We start from the raw sequence: 19,546 nt of genomic DNA, 5'->3' as shown, positions 1-19,546 counted from the left end.
TGGTTGGTATCTTCACATCAAAGGTTTCAGCTACACTTATCCCAAAATAAAAGCCTTTTTTGTGCTCCTAACTTGTCAACACCTTGTTTTTCTGATGGTCTAAGGATTGGAAGCACAGGCCTCTGGGCCACAACACACCACATTTAACTCGGACTGCCAGCGGCACGTTGTCACTGCTTGTCTTTGTTGTGGATTACACGCCATCCTCTTATTTCTGTAGGTCAGAAAATGGCTTTATTCCTAAATGCTTGTATACCTAAGGAGGCTGTGGCAAGAACTCTGAATCAGAACAGATTCTACACATGGAAACATCAGGGCTCTTGCTTATCTGCAAATTCCTGGAATAGAATGGAATTTTTAGGGATTGTTTCAAGTATGACTGGCCTCAAAATCAACTTGTTTGGAGATTGAGATTGGAGATGGAGATTGAGTGAATAACTTGGTCATATGGGGTGCTGTTTAAATATGGCTGTGCTTTTGTTGTGTTAATATTAGGTATAAAACAATCAGATTAATCAATTATTGAAATAAACGTCAATTAATTAAGTAATCGATTAATCGTTAAATGGAGTATAGAGACTCTGTAAAACGTTTCCTTAGCTGACAGAGCAACAGACTCAGCTTTTTTTGCCAGAGGGAAGGGAGCCAAATGGCGCTTTGTAGAGGGTTGACCCTTTTTTGAAAAAAGAAACATGTTAGCCTGGTATTTTTTTGTGGGAAAGAGGCTTAAGTTATACCATTTCAATTTTTCCAATATATAAAAAAAGGATAAGTTAAATAGTGCAGGTTTTAAATTCTATCCAATAGCAATGCAGTGCTGTCAGCAGACCAGGTTGTCATAGAAATGATGAGAAAATGTTTCAGTCATCGGGGACTTGAGATTTGACTTGGACATGGAATAAAATGACTTGCAAAGATCTCACGAACTACATTGTATGTTATTTAGAAACCCTAATGTGGAAACCTCTGGAAAATGATTTGTTTGTTGATTTCCGGTAAGTTGATTGACAGTTTTGTGATAGATGGTCTGTTTTAGAGGGCTCTGAAATCCCACTACAACATTCTTTTTATTTTTATTGTAGGTCTAAATGAAGGAGCGCAGAGAACTTGAAATATATTCATTATTTATGTTAACCAATCTTTTTTTTTTTTTCACCCTTTCAACTGGTTCCAAACCTTATTTATGGAGCTCAACCCCCTTAAACTCTGTAATTCACAGTGATGTTAATAATATTTACTGCAGTGGACAGATATGCTTTGTTTAAACAGGATTTACTGGTGCCAACGCCACCTGGACATGTTTGCAATATCTCTCATTTTATATGCTTAGAGACCTCACTTGCCCTCTTCATATTAAAACTGCAAAATCCATCTACATATTTACCCTGAGGTTGAATCAGAATGTATTCAACAGCTCAAAAAACAAAAATTATACAAAGAGGCAACACAAGTCTTTTTGAGGGGGCACAGCCGCAGGCTGGGAGGGAATTCATTTCTCTGTTTTGGTCATGGTAGCCCTTTGCTCTATGAAGCCAGACTGTAAGAGGAAGACTGAGCGACAGCAGAAATGTTTACCCTCCTACTTTTGGCTAGCTAATGTGTGGCCACCTTTTCTCAGATAGACTCACTCAGCTTCTCTACAGCTGCTGCAGGAGCGCCTACTGTTTGCTCATGGCTGTGGTACACGCTGCCCAGTGGCCCAACTTTCATGGATGGAGCACAGTGAAGGTCCACCACATATACTCAGCCTAGTTTTATTTTTCCAGTGCCACTGAAGAAGCTCAATATATCAACCAAACATAAGTGTCTGAATTAGGGGTGGGTATTGGCAAAGAAGTCACGATTCGATTCGAATCACGATTCACATGCCACGATGCGATTCTATCACGATGTATCACGATACTTGAAATATTGCGATGCATTGCGATATTTTCACTGAACACTGTAAGAAAAAGATACAGCTGACTGAAAGCAACTGAATTCATACATAGCTGTATTTATTGAAATGACTTTTGGAGGTGTTGCCATGAAAACAAATACTGGACAGAAATATTACTATTACTGGCGTAGACACACTGACAAAAAGATCTTAGGATTCATCAAACTTAAAATAACAAAATGAGGATAATCAGTGCCGTTTACATGGCCTCAGTGGTCCTTTAAACCAATTAAATGAAAACATTCAAATGTATGACATTTCCCCTTTTGCAAATTACGTGCATCATATCAATTTCGTTTTTACCTTCTTTGTTTTTAAAGCCACAATGCATCCAAGCATCTGACTTGAAATGTGACGGAGCCGGGGGGCGAATTTTCTCAGTCTCCTCCATATTTTGTTTACGAATGACTCGTCTCAGTATCCCACGGCCGGACATGCTTGTGACACAAAGCAGCAGGCCTCAACACATCCGCAGCGACATCTGCTGGACTGGAAGTTGTATTCAGATTGGTTTGATTGATGTGCGCCAACCATTAATGTATTTTATTTGTTAATTTTTTTTTTTTAAATAATCGATTCTTGCCTTCAAGAATCGATGCCGTAGATCACAAAAATTAGAATCACGATTCATCGATTTGACGATTATTTTGCACACCCTTAGTCTGAATGCAGATTCTGCAATGTCCATTAAATGCCAGCAGACATGAGTTGATATTTAGAAATATATTCTACTAAAATTCTCGTTAGCTTTTTAAATGAAGATTTTTGCTTCTGTATTATGTGAAAGAAAAATCTTTATGTTGTTAGATTAGGGGAAATACAAAAGGATGACAAAAAAATTTCTTCCTATAGATTCTAGCCTTATAAACCAGACTAAATGTGAGATTAAATGTATAATTTAGTCTGGCCCGGATGAATGAGACATCGGAAGATTGTTTATGAGAACAACCCGTTATCTTTCAAACCATGTCTGTGCCTATTGGCCAACGTTCACACCAATGAGCGCAACTATGACTGAGTGTAAACAAACAGCATGTCGGTAAAACGGCGAATACGTCCTTTTATTTAAAATTTATGAGAGTAGAGCCTCTTCCTGCTCTTGTTTCAATGAAAACCCCAAGTCTAATCCATCAGTCCATCAGAGCCAGCAGTCCTTCACACACGACTATGCCGAGAGAGGGCCGCTGCAGACTGGCTGCGGTTAACCCTGGCTGCCGTTGGCCTTGGAGGTATGCTGGTTGCTGCGGTCCTCTCAACTTTGGGAATTGCTTTTTTAATTACGCATTAAATTAAATCGGTGAGTGGACCATATAGTGACACTTTAAAGTTTAATATTCCAGTCTTAAATGGTCTTAAAACATACTTCTATTGAACAAATTCAACAGAAAAGAGAACTTTTAGCTTTCAATGGAGCGCTCCATTGAATGCTGCTGCTGCCGCAGTGCATGCTACTGTTCAATAGTTGGTGCCATCTTCCTTGTTGTGCTTTCTCCAGCGTCGCACAGCTTTGTCGTCACGCCCTCAAAACCCCGCCCGCTTTGCACCCAAAAATTCAAAACACATCTCTGTGTTGTGATTGGTCCGACAGTTCTTGGGCCTGGGGCATTGATCGAGGCTAGACCACTCGCAGGCAAAAATGATTTTGGCCGCTGGAGGTTGGGGCTAGTTTACCAGGCTATATAGATGCACCTTTTGCATATTTTTCTGTATATTTAAGAATTTTATTCCTCAGTTAATAACTTGGTTTTGTATTTTCAAATGTAGACAGATACTTTTTATCTCTACATCTTTAAAATAATTACAGTAGCCTTTCATGTATTAGCTACTGCTGATATAAATACCTCAAGTTCAAAATCATGTTTTTTTTAAATCATCTCAAATAAAATCTGCTTAGTTATAATGTGCCAATTCACAACTCATTTAATCTCAAGGTACTTTTACAGTCATTTCAATCAAATCATCCAGAAAGGTTAGATATTTTATCCTAGGAAACATCATTGAGTGGAATTTCTTGTGTTGGTTTTAGCTCAGCTAAATGTCAGTTAAGTAAACTAATTAAAGGGAGCAGGAGCTCAGCCAAAAACGCTAAACTGTTTGTAGACTTGAGAGACAGTTGGCTGAAAATCAGATTGGACCAGGTGATGAGCTGGTCCCATCAGAACCTTTGTATTTGCGTATCCTCCGTGGAGGAAACCGTTTTATCTGCGGCCAAACTGCAACAGTCACAGACGTCTCTTATAAAGTGTCGAACCTCCTCAGCGTCGTCTGTTTTAACAGGAGCCCAGATTTTCCATTGGATAAATGAATTGTCGTTTTACCCCCTGACTGTAGTAGTGCAGCACTTGTGTTGTATCACATTACCTCTGCACTGACAAACAAATATGCTCACATGGAGAGCTGGCTGGTTGAGCTAATACATTTAAAATGGCGTTTGACCATGCCTAACTAAAAATCGATAGTTTCTCCTCATCCTGTCCTTGCTAATGCATTTATCTTGTCATGGCCATCTTGGTTTGCATCCATTTCAGTCGTGGTATTAAAGACAGTGAAAGTGGTTTAAAATGAGCGAACGTTGAATCGGCATTTTTTCCATTTCTGTGGTTGAATCTACTTTAACCTGAACAGCCTCGTGTAAAATTAACCGAAGGGTTAAAAATTGTCAGGATAGACAATCCGTCTCTGTCCATCTATCTTCTTTACTATCATTAATATACTCTTTTGTCCATTTTTTAAAGCTCGATGTATTCTATGCATTTATGCCTTATCATCCATCGGACCATGTTTATCTAATCATCTGTAGCCCATCTACCAGTTAATTTGTTATGTACATCTTTTTATACTTTGAATTTATCCACCTATTAGTTAATTCATTTAATAGCCAACCATCCATCCTCTCTGCCCCCCATTGTCTGTTTTTTCATGTTCTGCATCAAAGCACTGACCTCTGCCGATATGATTGTTGTATATTAGTATTTATATAACATGTAGTATGAATACTTTTGCGAAGGCTAGGCAAAACATTGCATTTGTAATATAAATATAATTGAACAAAACACAATTTTACAAAGCAAGTGGCACCCAGTTTTGGCCTCATCACATTTAGGTGGCTAAAATATGCTTGGTGTGACTTTGTCGCCACTCAGAAGGGATCCAGATCCATTCATGCAGGCAGATGGAAGAACTTTTCCACACAACAGTAAAGTCCTGCACCAATGGACTCTAGACAGTGAGTGCAGAAGAAAATAAAAATAAAGTGTAAATTTGGTTATATCGTTCAGGCCTAATTACTGCTAAAGGTTGCTAAAACAATATTGATAAAAATTTAGCCATATTTTCGACTTAATTTTCTTAGTTTTTTTGTCAGAAAGTCCCCAACGCTTTTTCTGGGTTTTAGGCTCACTGCCACTAAAATATATAAACCTCTAGTGGAGGCATCAAAGGAAGAGAAAGTCTAATAAATGGGCTAAATACATACTTGAACATAATGAACCAGTAAACAGGCAGACATTTTGTTTTCCAAACACTGGCGATTCGAATTTCATTCGAAATCCCTTACACTGTGCTGCTTTCATTTGTAGTGAAAATGGGGCCAAAGCTCACAAAGAAGGCTGGATATTTTAGATTGTTTTGTCTTTAAAGATGTGTCAGTCTGCTGCAGTGTCATTAAACCATTCTTGCTAAACCCTCTACACTTATATGCATGTTTCTGTTTTTGTTTTTTGATCAGGGTAAAGCTCACAGAGACAAGCAGCTCGTCTACTTGAGGGAGCATTTAGAAAAATACTACCACAGCCGCGACAGGAAGTGGATAGTGCTCTTCCCCGAGGGAGGCTTCCTCAGGAAGAGGCGAGAAACCAGCCAGGTGTTTGCAAAGAAAAACTCTCTCCCTCACCTGACCCATGTGACGTTGCCTCGCCTTGGGGCAACTCATGTCATTCTGAAAACTCTGACCGCTCAGCAAGAGAACGGCAGCGTGGGCAGCGACACCTCGACCCGGAACCAAACAGGTAAACGAAAGAAGTTTTCTTAGCAACTGAAACAAACATAGCTGACATTCGGCTTTATACAGTAAATGTTAATCCTGAGGAAAGATTTTTACTATTTTTAAATCCTTTTTGTTTCTGTGAACTCCTCCTGGCACAGAGCCCTGTCGTTTTTTTTAACAAATGTTTAATGTCCGTTGCTCAGCTGGTGAAGACGCATGTATGAAACAGCATTAAGTTGCTTGCTTCATGCACTGTTTACCGGCCGTTCTGCTTGTAAATGAGATGTGACTTTTAAGACTGGCAGGAGAGGAAAGAGGTGGCACGGACTACAGTACCAGAAATTGCATCACTGTTCCTGAAAAGCCCCAGCGGTTACTTTGAAGAGAGTGGTTCTTTTTCTGTGTGTCAAGAGACCAGCCCTAAATACAGCCACTGTGCAGGAAGATAATGGAGAAATTAACAGGATTGAATGTCAGAATTTTCTCAGTTTTGAACAACAGGTCTTTTTTTTTATTTATTTATTTTTTTTACTGCTTACTAAAAGTTGGACTCTCTTTAAAGTTGGCAAGATATCTGTGGTCCTACTCTTTAGGTAGTCCTCAGGAAGCATTGCATCTTTCAAACCATAATCTAGAGAATAGATGTGATCCCCACCGGCGTGCAAGGTTGCACCCTTTGCCCAATAGGTTCCCATCTCCTATGTGCTGTGCTAGTAGCTAATAGAAGAGAGCTTGGATTGGTGTTATTAAGAGAGTGGCTCATAGCTTCCACTCAGCTCTGTGTTTCACCACCTCAACAGTAACGGCCAGATGCCTTCTTTTTATTCTCTCTGCAGGCCAGACAGTGGGTCCAGAAAAAAGAAGGGTGGTTTCTTCTGTTGTAAAGTGAAAATATCTGCCTTAGAATTTATTTATTTATTATTATTTCAGCAACCTTGTTTGTTTTGAGGGGGTTAATAGGAAAAATAAGGAGAAAGTACCTTTTTTAGCTTTTATTCTCACTTACAGGGCTCGATGTAAACCATCGCCCGTGGCAAGTAGTTTTTATTGTCGGGATAGTACAAATTTTATTGTATTTGCCTGCCGGGCAAGTTCAATGATTGAAAAAAAAAAAAAAAAAATTATCGCTCAAAATTACTTTAAAATCACCGGCATTCGCTGAAAACGGCCCACAAGTGTTGCCGGCACCATTTTTGTTGTTTTGTACACATTCTCGCGTGATTTGAAAAAGACTCTGCAGCTGGATGATGAATTTAATCTATACTATAATACACGCAAAATTTAAAAATGATCAGTCAGGGATTAGGAAAATAATAATAATTGTATGCGAACAGTGTAAATATTTCTATGATATGGCAGTCTTCTTTACAGTGGTCATACATTTAAAAAATGTTCATTACATTTTTTTCTCTTAGACATTGGAGTGGTGCATTTAAATGTTATAGAGCTAAATATGCTAAATTGGTAAGTAGTAGTAGTGGAAGTTTTTAACATGGCATGTTTTTTTTAGATTTTTAACATTACAATTTATATTTTTCCAAGTACACAGCAGTTTAAAGCAAAGTTAAGTTTGAAAAGAACGTGCAGGAAGGATTGAAAAGAATGTTAACACGGTAATGTAGGATTAAGTTCATTATCTGTCCCATGCATATACACACCAGGAACCTGTAAACTTAAAAAATACTGATTTACAAAAAAACATGTAAAAAACAAACATGTTTCATTGATATATATATATATATATATATATATATATATATATATATATATATATATATATATATATATATATATATATATACAAAAATGAATATTAGGAACTATATTTATCAAACATTATACTGGGTAAGTAAAAATTGTTTCTGGGCAAATGAAATGTGAAAGCCACTTGCCCAAAGGGCAACGTCAACCCCTGACATATCTAAATCAAATTTTGTGCAAACTTTGATCTTCATATGTCACTAAACTAGCGAATCCACTTGTGTTTAGTTTATCCCACACTTAATGCACCTTATCAAGGAGAGCTTTAAAGGTTTGGTAGAGAACATTGGTGAACACATTTAAAACGGCTCTCAGTGACTCTGGAGGAGCTGCAGAGATGTCAACAAGGGAACCAAAGCAAAAATGTAAATAATCCTGAATTAACCCCAAACATCTCTCTGAACGTGTCATTCTCTCTGTGAAACATGGTGGCAGTGGCATGAGAGATGATTTGGGTTAATGAGAAGATAGCTGGAAATACCTTTAAAGCAATGAACCTAAGAGATGGTCTACGATAAAGAATTTAATTTCAGTGTTAAGTTTTTAAAAAACAGAAAAGGTTTCAATTTACTTAAGAGACTTTTAAGGCGCTCTATGTTGGTGGTTATATTTCATAAACTCATCAGATCACGTCCTGGCTCTTCATTCATGCCTCCTCTGAGAAGCAGCAGCTCAGGGGAAGAAGAAGCTCCTGCATAAGGACTTGTCCTTCAGCTTAAATTTAGCTAATAATGTTTTTTTTTACCATGGGCAAGAAAACACTCCTACCCAGAAGCATGCTCATAGTGCCCCTCACTGTTCTGTCCTCTCTGTGCACCAGATCAAAGACGCTGCTCTGTCTCGCTCTGACCCTCCCTGATGCTCTGCAGAGGTGCCCTGAGCTTGCTGACTCACTGAGAGACAAATGGGGCCACTTGGAGAAAATAGGATTTGATGTAAATGTGCATGCAGCTTTGTTTCAGCCATGCAATGTCATCCAAGCTAAACGCACCGCTGCACAGGGGTCAGATTCTGCAGAAAGGCTCCATGTGCCTTGAAGACCGATAAGATTTATGTGTCATTATAAAGGTGTGTTTGCTGTTTCAGATAAGCAAAGGTTGAACATTGGAGCCGTTTACCATCATGGGTTTGCGGTTCATGCGTTGTAACTGGCCAGCTATATGGCCTGATGGAGCCAGATATCTGTCAGCGTAGCTCCCTCCTCTCTTTACAGAGGGCAGGGTCTATCCGATGTCATTTCAAATTACTACGACTGCTGCTTTTACAGTATTGTTTGTCATTCCTTGGAAGCCACCAGCAAACCTTGGCTCCGGCCTCACCTCTCTGGATGGAAGCAGATCTGCATCACACCGCCCTCACAGGATTAACACGGCCGTTTCCTTCAATACCAGGAGTGGCTGTCAAGTCATTTAGACACATAGCTAACCAGACTGCTTGTTGCCCCCTTTCTGCCTCTTCCCTGTAGGATAGTAGCATAACTGACACAGGCATGTTAGATAAACAGAGGTGTGTGCTGTCAAAGGTCAGGCTTTCCTACAGAGAACACATCTGAAATGAAGGTTGGAGCCTTCAAACTCCTAAACAGAAGCAATAGCCAAACAGTGAAACTTGGTTAGAGAGAGAATGCATGGAGAGTAATTAATAAGGAAGCTCGTTAACAAGACAAAGAAGAAAATATAAAAGATATTTGTAAATGTTAAAGTTAGGAGAAAGCAGCCCCACCTTTTTAAGATGCACTTTTCCTCTCCTCACAAGCTGCGCTTCCATCGACCCTTTATAGGGCTCTCAGTAAAATACTTAAACGATCTAAATTTCAATTCAAGAGTGTTATTGAAGGACAGAACAAGACCTTATAACTCTTGTAACTTTAAAAAATAAGTATATATTGATGACAAAAATCAAGGTCAATGTAAAAACTCGAAATGGTCTTTTGTTTTAACATATTAAGAAAAATCTCTATAAGAAATTAATGAAAAACATTGAAAGAAACACAGTTTTTATATTGCAACATAACCTTGGAGCATTAATGCTGATACAGGCACTTACAATTTATTCTTTTTAATTTGGCTCATTAACTTTTTAACTTTTAAATTAGGTTTTTCATCTTATTAACTTTTTTTCAATTGAGTTTATAGTAGGTAAAATGTCACCCTCATCTAACCGGTCAAATGCAAAACTGACATGTACTGCGATATAGTTACATTTGACATATAGATACATTTGTAAGGGGTATGCAAGTAATCCAAAACGGTAAAGCCCTATAAAGGCTTTACCATCAAATTGCTCAAATTCTAATAAATTTTTTTTATTTTTTTTAAATGGAAAGACTGTATTTTCGAAAGGGCTCTGGTTTTCAATTTTTTTACCCTTTTACCCTTTTTTTTTAACCTTGAAATTATCATATTTAGAAACGGAAACATGTTTAACACTAAATGGGTCACGTGATCTGCAGCTGGACCTTACTGCCTGACAAAAAGATGAGGAAGAGCGGAAGTATTATAAGAATTAGAGGATGATGTTGCGGCTAATTTGGATTCATAAGTATTTTTTTTATATTTAGCTTGTGACGAGGACTAGTGTTGGCTAAAAATATGGATATATCTCACTTGTTTACATCCAACACTGCTATGCTGTGCAGTTTTAATCCTATTTTTTATTTAGTAGAAATACTGCATTGAGAAAAATTTAGATTTTTTTTTGTAATCAGTAGAATATTTTCATCGTTTTTTGAACACTTTGTAATGGAAAAGCAACCATAATTTGGTACCATTTGGTGTTGATTGAGCACAAAATATTAAAACTCTATGATTTGAAGTTGAGGGTTGAAACATGACAAAATGTAAAAAAATAAATAAATAACGAAGCTTAAAGGGTTTGACTTATTTTGATGCTCTAAAACAAAACTTGTAATTATCCCGATAAATTGCCTAAATACTGTATTAACCTGACAAAATCTAAAAGTATTTCCTCATGTAGACGCATAAAAACTATTTTTCTTTTTCTTTTTTACATTTTTTCCTTCACATTAAAAGGGTTGCAGTTTCAATGCTTCATAAGAGAGTTTTTAAACAGAATAAGATAATTTTTTTTGTGTTTTCAGCTTTATTAGCGGTTCAGTCAGACTGCTGTTGGGACAGCAGAAAGGTCCAGCTACTGTTCATAAGACACAACAGGGTTGCCAATAGTCTGGAAAAATCTGATCAGTAAAACATGATGTACCGAGCCAGAACTCTTTGTAACGTTCCCTTCACGTTGTTCAGCCTTTCCCTCTCAGCTTCAGCTCTGCTCAGTGTTGAAATTGTTTGGTTTCTTTCTCAGTCTGATGTAATGCATCCAGGCAGTTGTGAAATTTAGCTCATCTTTTGTCACACCTTTGTTTCTGCACAACGAAGCCAGTGTGCTTCGAATGGGAAGTTCTTGCTACACATTAACAGCAGCCCAGTCTTTGACTCCAACCCAGGCCGTCAAATAAGCTCGTTTCAGAGGCACCCGTGCTGATGAAGGCTGCTGGTGTTTGCTGTTTTTGTCACATTTGACAAGCAAATGCAGACCTGTCAGCTTTAGAAGGAAAATAGCGTTTAGTTTGTATCAGCAAGCAGACCAGGTTAGGATTTATTTAAGTGTTGAAACGTAAAACAATTGCTTATTTCAGATTTGTTTCTTCTTAATTAATTTTTTTGCATGGCCGATCACTATATATAAGCAGCTTCAGACACAAGTGCACAATGTGTAGCCCTGAAGTCACAGACCTGCTAACAAAACAAAAAAAAATTTATTATCACACATCCTGCTCAGTTTACAGGACTAAATATAAATGTTATACATCTGGCAAGATCATGACTAGATTAATTAAGTGGCTGTTTAATGGAAGTAATTCAATTCAATTCAATTCAGTTTATTTATATAGCGCCAAATTCACAACACATGTCATCTCAAGGCACTTTACAGTTCAACCAGATCATACAGTCAAATTGATACAAAGTTTTCTATCTAAGGAAAACCAGTTGATTGCATTGACTCATTGACTCAAATACAATCCCCCACACTAAGCATGCTTGTAGCGACAGTGGAGAGGAAAAACTCCCTTTTAACAGGAAGAAACCTCCAGCAGAACCAGGCTCAGTGTGAGCGGCCATCTGCCGAGGCCGACTGGGGTTCAAGGAGACAGAAGTAGATTTTATTGTGCCAAGACTTTTATTTTGAAGTAAAATCTTGGGACTTTTCCCACATAGTGGAAAAGACGAAATGCAACATGACGGCTTTGAAAAGCAACCCGATTTGTGCTGCTCAGACTGTCAAAAAAATGAATATAGGTCACCTTTGAGCAAAAAATTTGGATTTGGGCCACTTTTGCCTGGAGGGTGAAAATAGCCTTTGATTCTCCTTTGTTTCATAGTAGTTGTATAACTGCTGTCTGTATATCCACCAATCCATTTTTGGAGGTTCAATACTTAAAACTTCATTACAGTTGAAATATCTTTCATGAAACAACAATAAAAAACAGAATTCTACATTATGTGCTGAATTTATACCTTCTATTCTATACAGCATTAAGTTTATTTATATATTTACATCAAATATCCTAAGACCTTTTTAAAACTGACTTGTAATTATCCATATATACAAAAACCAAGTCTGTCTAAATGCAGCTTAGATCGTTCCAATTAAGCCGCCATCGTCATCATCATCATCTTCATCTTCATCATCTGCATTCATCATCTGCATTCATCATCTGCATTCATCATTCATCATCTGCATTCATCATCTGCATTCATCATTCATCATCTGCATTCATCATCTGCATTCATCATCTGCATTCATCATCTGCATTCATCATTCATCATCTGCATTCATCATCTGCATTCATCATCTGCATTCATCATTCATCATCTGCATTCATCATCTGCATTCATCATCTGCATTCATCATCTGCATTCATCATTCATCATCTGCATTCATCATCTGCATTCATCATCTGCATTCATCATCTGCATTCATCATCTGCATTCATCATCTGCATTCATCATCTGCATTCATCATCTGCATTCATCATCTGCATTCATCATCTGCATTCATCATCTGCATTCATCATTCATCATCTGCATTCATCATTCATCATCTGCATTCATCATCTGCATTCATCATTCATCATCTGCATTCATCATTCATCATCTGCATTCATCATTCATCATCTGCATTCATCATCTGCATTCATCATCTGCATTCATCATTCATCATCTGCATTCATCATTCATCATCTGCATTCATCAAGTTAGATACAATTATAATTATCAAATTTAGACAATCAAATTCAGGCAGTCATGTATTTCACCTTTTCAAATGGGAATATTTCTAAGGTTCAGATGATTCAGTCAAATTCTTTACTTTACACCAATTCCTTATCTACCTGACATGCTGTATGGTTAACAATAGTAATATCCTTCAAACATTTTCAGATCCAGAGTTAGCTCACAGCTTCAGCTACTGCAGCTAGAAACCACTGATTATGAATGAAATGTTAGTAGCATGACGGGCTCAGATCTGAACCTTCAGAGGCACATAAAGGCAGTTACTAAGTCAGCTTTTTATCGCCTGAAGAACATTTCTTGGATTAAAGGACTAATGTCCAAGCAGGATCTAGAAAAACCTTATTCATGCATTCATCTTTAATAGAATTGATTACTGCAAATATATCTTCATAAGTTTGCCTAAAAAGTCCATCAGTCAGCTGATCCAAAACGCTGCTGCCAGTGTTCTCACTAGAACTAAGAAAGTAGAACACATCAGCCCGGTTCTGAAGTTCTTCCACTGGCTCCCTGTAGTTCAGAGGATAGACTTCAAAATCATTTCTTGCTATAAATCACTGAATGGATCAGCACCCCAATACATAACAGATCAACCTCCCAGACCTCTCAGATCTTCTAGTTCCAGCTTACTCTGTTCACCCAGAACTAGAACCAAACATGGAGAAGCAGCATTTAGTTCCTATGCTCCACTGATTTGGAACAAACTTCCATAAGACTTTATAAGTGCTGAAAGCCTGAGTTCTTTAAGTCAAAGTTAAAAACCCATTAGTTTAGAGCTGCCTTTGACTGTAGAGAAATGACATTAACTGAGGTATCATTAGTTTAAGGATTTGGTGTTTCATTTGTTTCAGTATCTGCTTTTATATATTTTTCAATCCTGGATTTCTTTTATTCTACTTTTATTTTTGTTATATTTTGCTTTCCAAATTATGTAAAGCACTTTGAATTTTACTATAGAAATAGGCGTACCCTGCTTTTCTTACCACAGGCTCTCATAGGGCTGAGCCATATGACCAAAACTTTTATCATGACATATTTCTTAATTTCATTCGAAACAATATTATTTGGATATTAAAGCTACAGTGTGTAATAATTACAGGGATATACAGTCAGAATTGTAATATATTATACATAACTATGTTATTTATCATCATCTACGAGCTCAGCCTCTTAACCTTAATATTTGCGTTGCCTTAGAATTCGTTATTTATAATTACATAGGAGCGGGTCTCGCAGCCATGGAGGCAGACATCTTTGCGCTACGGCAGCGCAGAGCCAACAAAATAGCGATTGCGAGATCGCCAAAACGTCACAAAGATGTAGAAAAAAATAACGGGTATATTTATTATCTAAAGTCTACATGAAATCTATACCCTACACAGACTAATGAAATACTATCTGTAAAATTATCTATGTAAACAAACCTCATCACTTGAGAAGGTAGGTGATGCGGACGTCGTGGAAGACATTTTGTCCCTTAACGCTCGCCGTACTTTTGGGGGGAAGAAGCGGTGGGGGGGAGATGTTCATGTTGCTGCAGTCTGCAGTCTGAGCGCTAGATGTCGCTAAAAGTTACACACTGTAGCTTTAATATAAACAAAGAATATCCTATGAAAAACTGGCAAGAATGTCAACAGCAGTTTCCTAACAGATATATTCATTTTTTTTTGCCACATTTATAAAACTCCTCCACTATAACATTACATTATATATTTTTTTACATTCCTAGGTTTTTTTTCTGATGGTAAATTTCTAAATTAAATTTTTGTCGCCACTTTAAGCTTGTAACAGTAACTAAAGATACCTGGAGGAAAAAAATCTGATTGTTTGAATGTATGGACTGGGTTTTCCCAGGAGTTTGAAGCATTATGAATGGAAATATGTGAAGCAATGAAATCATTCAGTGTTTATGAAAATCTTATGTTAATATGACATTAAACATGGTCCTTTAATAAAATGAAAAGTAAAATGAGGTAATTAGAAAAATGTTCACCATGTGTGCATTTGCATGTTGGCATTATCTAATTTTAGGGGAAGACGGATCATTGTAGAAAATATTTGCTCGGTTATAATTTAATCAAACAAAGAATCCAAAATTATCTGCAATATATCCCTGACAGCTACCTTCTTATATTCAGAGGTTGGAGATTATTCATTTATATGTTTATGTTTTAGTATATATCAGTAAAAACATTTCAATATGTGGAGCCTAAATGGTTTTTTTTTTCTTTAACAAATCTAAAACACCTGCAATAAAGATCAGTCCCAGGTTATGCCTCAAGCTGAGTGACGATCTGATGATTGGAAGCTGTTTTATAATAATAATAATTAAACTTTATTGATCTCAAATTGGAGAAATTTACCTCTGCATTTAACCCATCCCCTTGGGGAGCAATGGGCTGCCACTGTGCTGCGCCCAGAGAGCAGTGTGGGATTAAGGGTCTTGCTCAGGGACCAAAAGTGGAGGCCGTGGCAATTGAACCGGGTACTTGCATCTTTCTTAGAGCTAATGCGCGCTGATCTAACCACCAGGCCAACACTCCACCTCAATATCTCAAAATATTTTCAGTTTAACCTTTTTTGGACACAATGGAGCCATATTTCCTTCTTTCTCTCTGACCGAGCACCAGCAAGGGGATTTTGTTTTTTACTACAGATGCAGCGTCTTAACCAGGTTAAGTATCTTAACCTCAGCAGAACTGTCCCACCCACAAAATCTGCCTCTGTTGGTACGAAAAGTGTCCTAACAAGCTGCAGTTTGATGCAGCAAAACACTAACTCACTTAATTACATCCACTCAGAGTCTGTAATACCTACTGCAAAGCACACTGAGGCAGAGAAAACCATCTAATGGGACATAATCTATTGCGTTATAAAGTGAAAGCTACTTTGCACTGCTAACATACTCCCCATTTTTCTCTGATGTTTAATTAGCTTGTTTGACTTGAAGGTTATTACGAATTGCCTCTGGGTTTCCAGGAAAGAGGCGAATCTTGAACATGTTTAGACCAGTCTCTTCCTCTGTTTTGGTTATAGATTTCTCTCTGAAAGCTTCTCTAGAGGGACCATGTTGTAGCTGTTGGTCAGAATTGAAAGATTCTTCATGCTTAAATGAATGAATTATTTTACCATCAGCAAGATGTTGAGTAGAGATGTGAAGCATTGAGTCTCGTCAACCATGTTGTACATCATCTAATTGTATTTAGACAGAGTTGACTGAGCTGAACAACACCTGGAAAACCCAGCCTGTGGCAGATTCCTACAATTAAACATGTCTCGTCTTTCCTACCTCTCTACATCGACCCTCCCACCTCACCGCAAATTGTTTTAAACCTTTTTTTTTTCTTTTTCAAAGACGCAATGTTCTTACAGAGTCTGGCATTTCATCATGAATATCTTTCATGTCTTTAAAAAAAAAAATGAAGGCTGTTAAAGTACCGGTATTTGGATTTTTCTCATTTTATTCTCTATCCTGTTTTCCGTTTATTTATTTCCATCAATCCCAAGATCCATCCATTTTTTTTGTTAATCAGTTTGACGAAATATTAGAGATGCTGATTAAAAGATTTTAAAATGCAATCATCCTTCTATTGATTCACCGGTTGGTCCATGGATGCAAATATCTACTAGTTCATCCTTGCAAAGATTTAGCATTTAACTTCTACGTCCGCAGTTCTACCGAATCATTCCGTTCATCTGTCCTAAAATGTAACAGCTTCTTTCATTCTCTTCTTATCCATTTGTTACATACCTCCATTTTTCTGCCAATTCAAAACCCTATTCCCTTGCTGTTTCATAGCCCCAACAGCCCATCATACGTTCAAGTGTTTCCATTCATCTTCTTATGTCCTTTCAGTCTGAACTTCTTAAAGATTACATGTATAAAACCCAACCCCTTTGGAAATATCCATTTAAAAAATAAAAAAGAGATACATAAGTCTAGTAATACTGTTAGGTTGTTGGATCTGTCTGTTAAGATTAATTTATGAACCTATCCTGACCTTCAGTACGCTGTTAAATCTATTGAACTAAAAGTATGCCTTTTTATGTTTTTTTTTTTTTTTTTTTTACAAATTGTGTTTTTTTTTTCTTTCTCCATGACAGTTAATAAAAGTAAAGGCCTGCAGTGGGTTATAGACGTGACCATAGCGTACCCCAAAGCAAAGCCAATGGACATCCAGACGTGGATCTTTGGTTATAGGCCTCCTACAGTCACACATGTACATTACAGGTAAGAATCAAACGACATCCCTTCTCTTATTTAATATTTTTCTAATGCTAATTTATCACTTTGTCACTCTGTGAGGAAAAGGCAAAATCCATACTTGAATAAACAAATAAGTTTTGTAGCAAACATGCAAAATATCCTTCATGTTAAAACTCACAATATATGATGAAGTGAGGACTTGAATTGATTGATACTACTTTTGTATCGCTTAAAAAATGTCTTGTTTACAGTGGTGTAAAAGGTGCAACATGGTCACATGCAATCACTAACAATATCCCTGCAAAGTGAGGCAGTTTTCCCTCCTTGCCCCACAGATTCTCCTCTGTTATTCACCTGGGACAACAGGGATGGTTGGCCCTGATGAGATTTTTTTGTGTGTTCACGGTTCACGGTGAATGTCGACTTGTGTGTGTTGTCTTTGCGGGCCAGATCAAAGATCGTCCGATAGAAGTCATTATGACCTTTCCAGATCTGTGTTTTTTTTACCAGTCCATCCAGGCAGGGAGAAATGGGACTTATTGAATCTGTCTCTGCAGGGTTTCTTTGTCCAGTTGTCGTAAACACACAAGACTCATTATATCTGTAATTAGAGCCGCAGCTTTTGCTCCTCCCATTTTCACAGGACGCTCTAATCAGCCATTGATGCGATCAGCCTCCCCTCGCTCAGTCAGCAGCCCCTGTGCTCCAGCTGTGTAGACGGTGCTGATTGTTGGGAAGTTAAACCCATGCTGGTAAAGGTGCCGAGTCAAGAAGAGGATTAATGTGGCTGCTGATCAAGGAAGCACAGTGGGGGGCCATCGCAATGCGATGCTCTGTCGTGGTGATGATAGCAGAGGCGTTTAGACCACTGTGCCACCCTGCAGCACAGCTTCTGCTGTGTCAGTTAAGGACATTTTTTAATAGTGTGGCGGTTCTTGTATTTATTGTTCTGACTTTGATCAAGTTTTGGCTTCATATCAGCTCTTTAAAGCAGCAGAGATCCACTGATATTTTTTATGACTATTTTCTTATACTATTTTTGTCATGATAATTTTACCAGGTTCGATTTCTCATTCAGGCTTGTATTATAGGGTACTCTCATACAGACCTGCTGTTTTGATCTAATAAGCAGCAACTTCTTCACACCTTAACCATCAAGAAATTGTGAACAATTTCCTTCGGTGGTTTATCATTATCTTCTCAGATGTTGGTAATCATAATTTTCTTAGCTGCCTGGTTAAACCCCCAATAGGCAGGCATTTGTGGATATTCTGTCATTTTTTTTAGTGTGCCTCCCAAAAACTTCAATAACTCACATAATCACATCAACATGTGGTGCAGTTGAAAGGGGAATGTAGAATATTTCTGTTATTTTTAATAAGTAAAGAAAACACCCCTTTTTGAGACAAGAAAATTCTCCAAAAGTGCTTTTTGTTTTGTGAGTCGAAAAATCTCCTAAGACTACTCTGGCAATTTTTTTTTTTTTTTGGGAAACTATTTTGATGACCGAGTAGCCGTAACAGGGATTTCCCCCAGAAAATAAATTACTATAGATAAGCGTAGCCATATTATTTATTTTCCCACAGTGGGAAAAAGGCACCATTAGTATGGAGATAAAGTTGTTCAAATATTATTCAATCAAACAAAAACAATTCTCATTGCAAAAAAATGTATATTGGTCAAAGTTTTTGAATTGGAGTAAAAAAAAAAAATTAACAGAATATATTTTGAAAAAAAAAAGTCTCTAAAGAACTATATGTAAAACATATATGTTGTGCAAATCGTATTTTCTCTTCATGAGAAAATTGAGACATTAAAAAAAAAAAAAAAAAAAAGATTATTCCATTAAAAAAAAAAGATTCATTAGAATTACAAACATTATGATCACTATTTTTATTTTTTTAGATTTATTTGATTTGATTGAATACTATTGAGACATATTTATCTCCATACATTAGAAAAGTTTTGAAGCATGCAGATGTACAAAGTGGGGGGGGGGGATAGAAATAAGAGCACCTAACTGTATCAGTGGGACAAACATCATAAAAAGACAGTTCAGTTATTAAAGCTATCATGCTCTTATTAAACACTTGTAATTGAATAGAGGAGTAAAAAAAATCTACAAATGATACATTTGTAGATTTTAAGAAAAAAAAACCTACAACATAAAAACAAACAAAAAAAACAACCTATTAATGGTTTTGTGAAGATTGTTAATTTCAAAGTTTATTTGGTGGTTGCAGGAAGGATCTGCGATAAAGCTGTATTTGTGCACCTAGTATGTCTGTCACTGAAGGAGCTGTCCGGTTCTGTAACGGCTTCAAACATTGGATGGAAGAGCTTGTTCA

The 19,546-nt window shown here is 37.2% G+C and overlaps 1 protein-coding gene across 1 annotated transcript in view; it reads left to right on the top strand.

Moving 5' to 3' along the window:
- The window catches only part of lpgat1 (lysophosphatidylglycerol acyltransferase 1), a 57,604-nt gene that overhangs the window by 27,111 nt on the left and 10,947 nt on the right, over positions 1-19,546 (top strand). Inside the window, exons 5-6 of the mRNA XM_038291882.1 lie at positions 5,667-5,946; positions 17,096-17,222. Of these exons, the coding sequence (XP_038147810.1) occupies positions 5,667-5,946; positions 17,096-17,222 (407 nt within the window). The remainder of the gene's footprint in view (positions 1-5,666; positions 5,947-17,095; positions 17,223-19,546) is intronic.

This window comes from Cyprinodon tularosa, unplaced genomic scaffold (assembly GCF_016077235.1).
Source record: "Cyprinodon tularosa strain WSP-4 unplaced genomic scaffold, ASM1607723v1 ctg303, whole genome shotgun sequence".
In the NCBI taxonomy this organism is placed as follows: Eukaryota; Metazoa; Chordata; class Actinopteri; order Cyprinodontiformes; family Cyprinodontidae; genus Cyprinodon; species Cyprinodon tularosa.
This window is presented reverse-complemented; position numbering and strand designations above follow the sequence as displayed.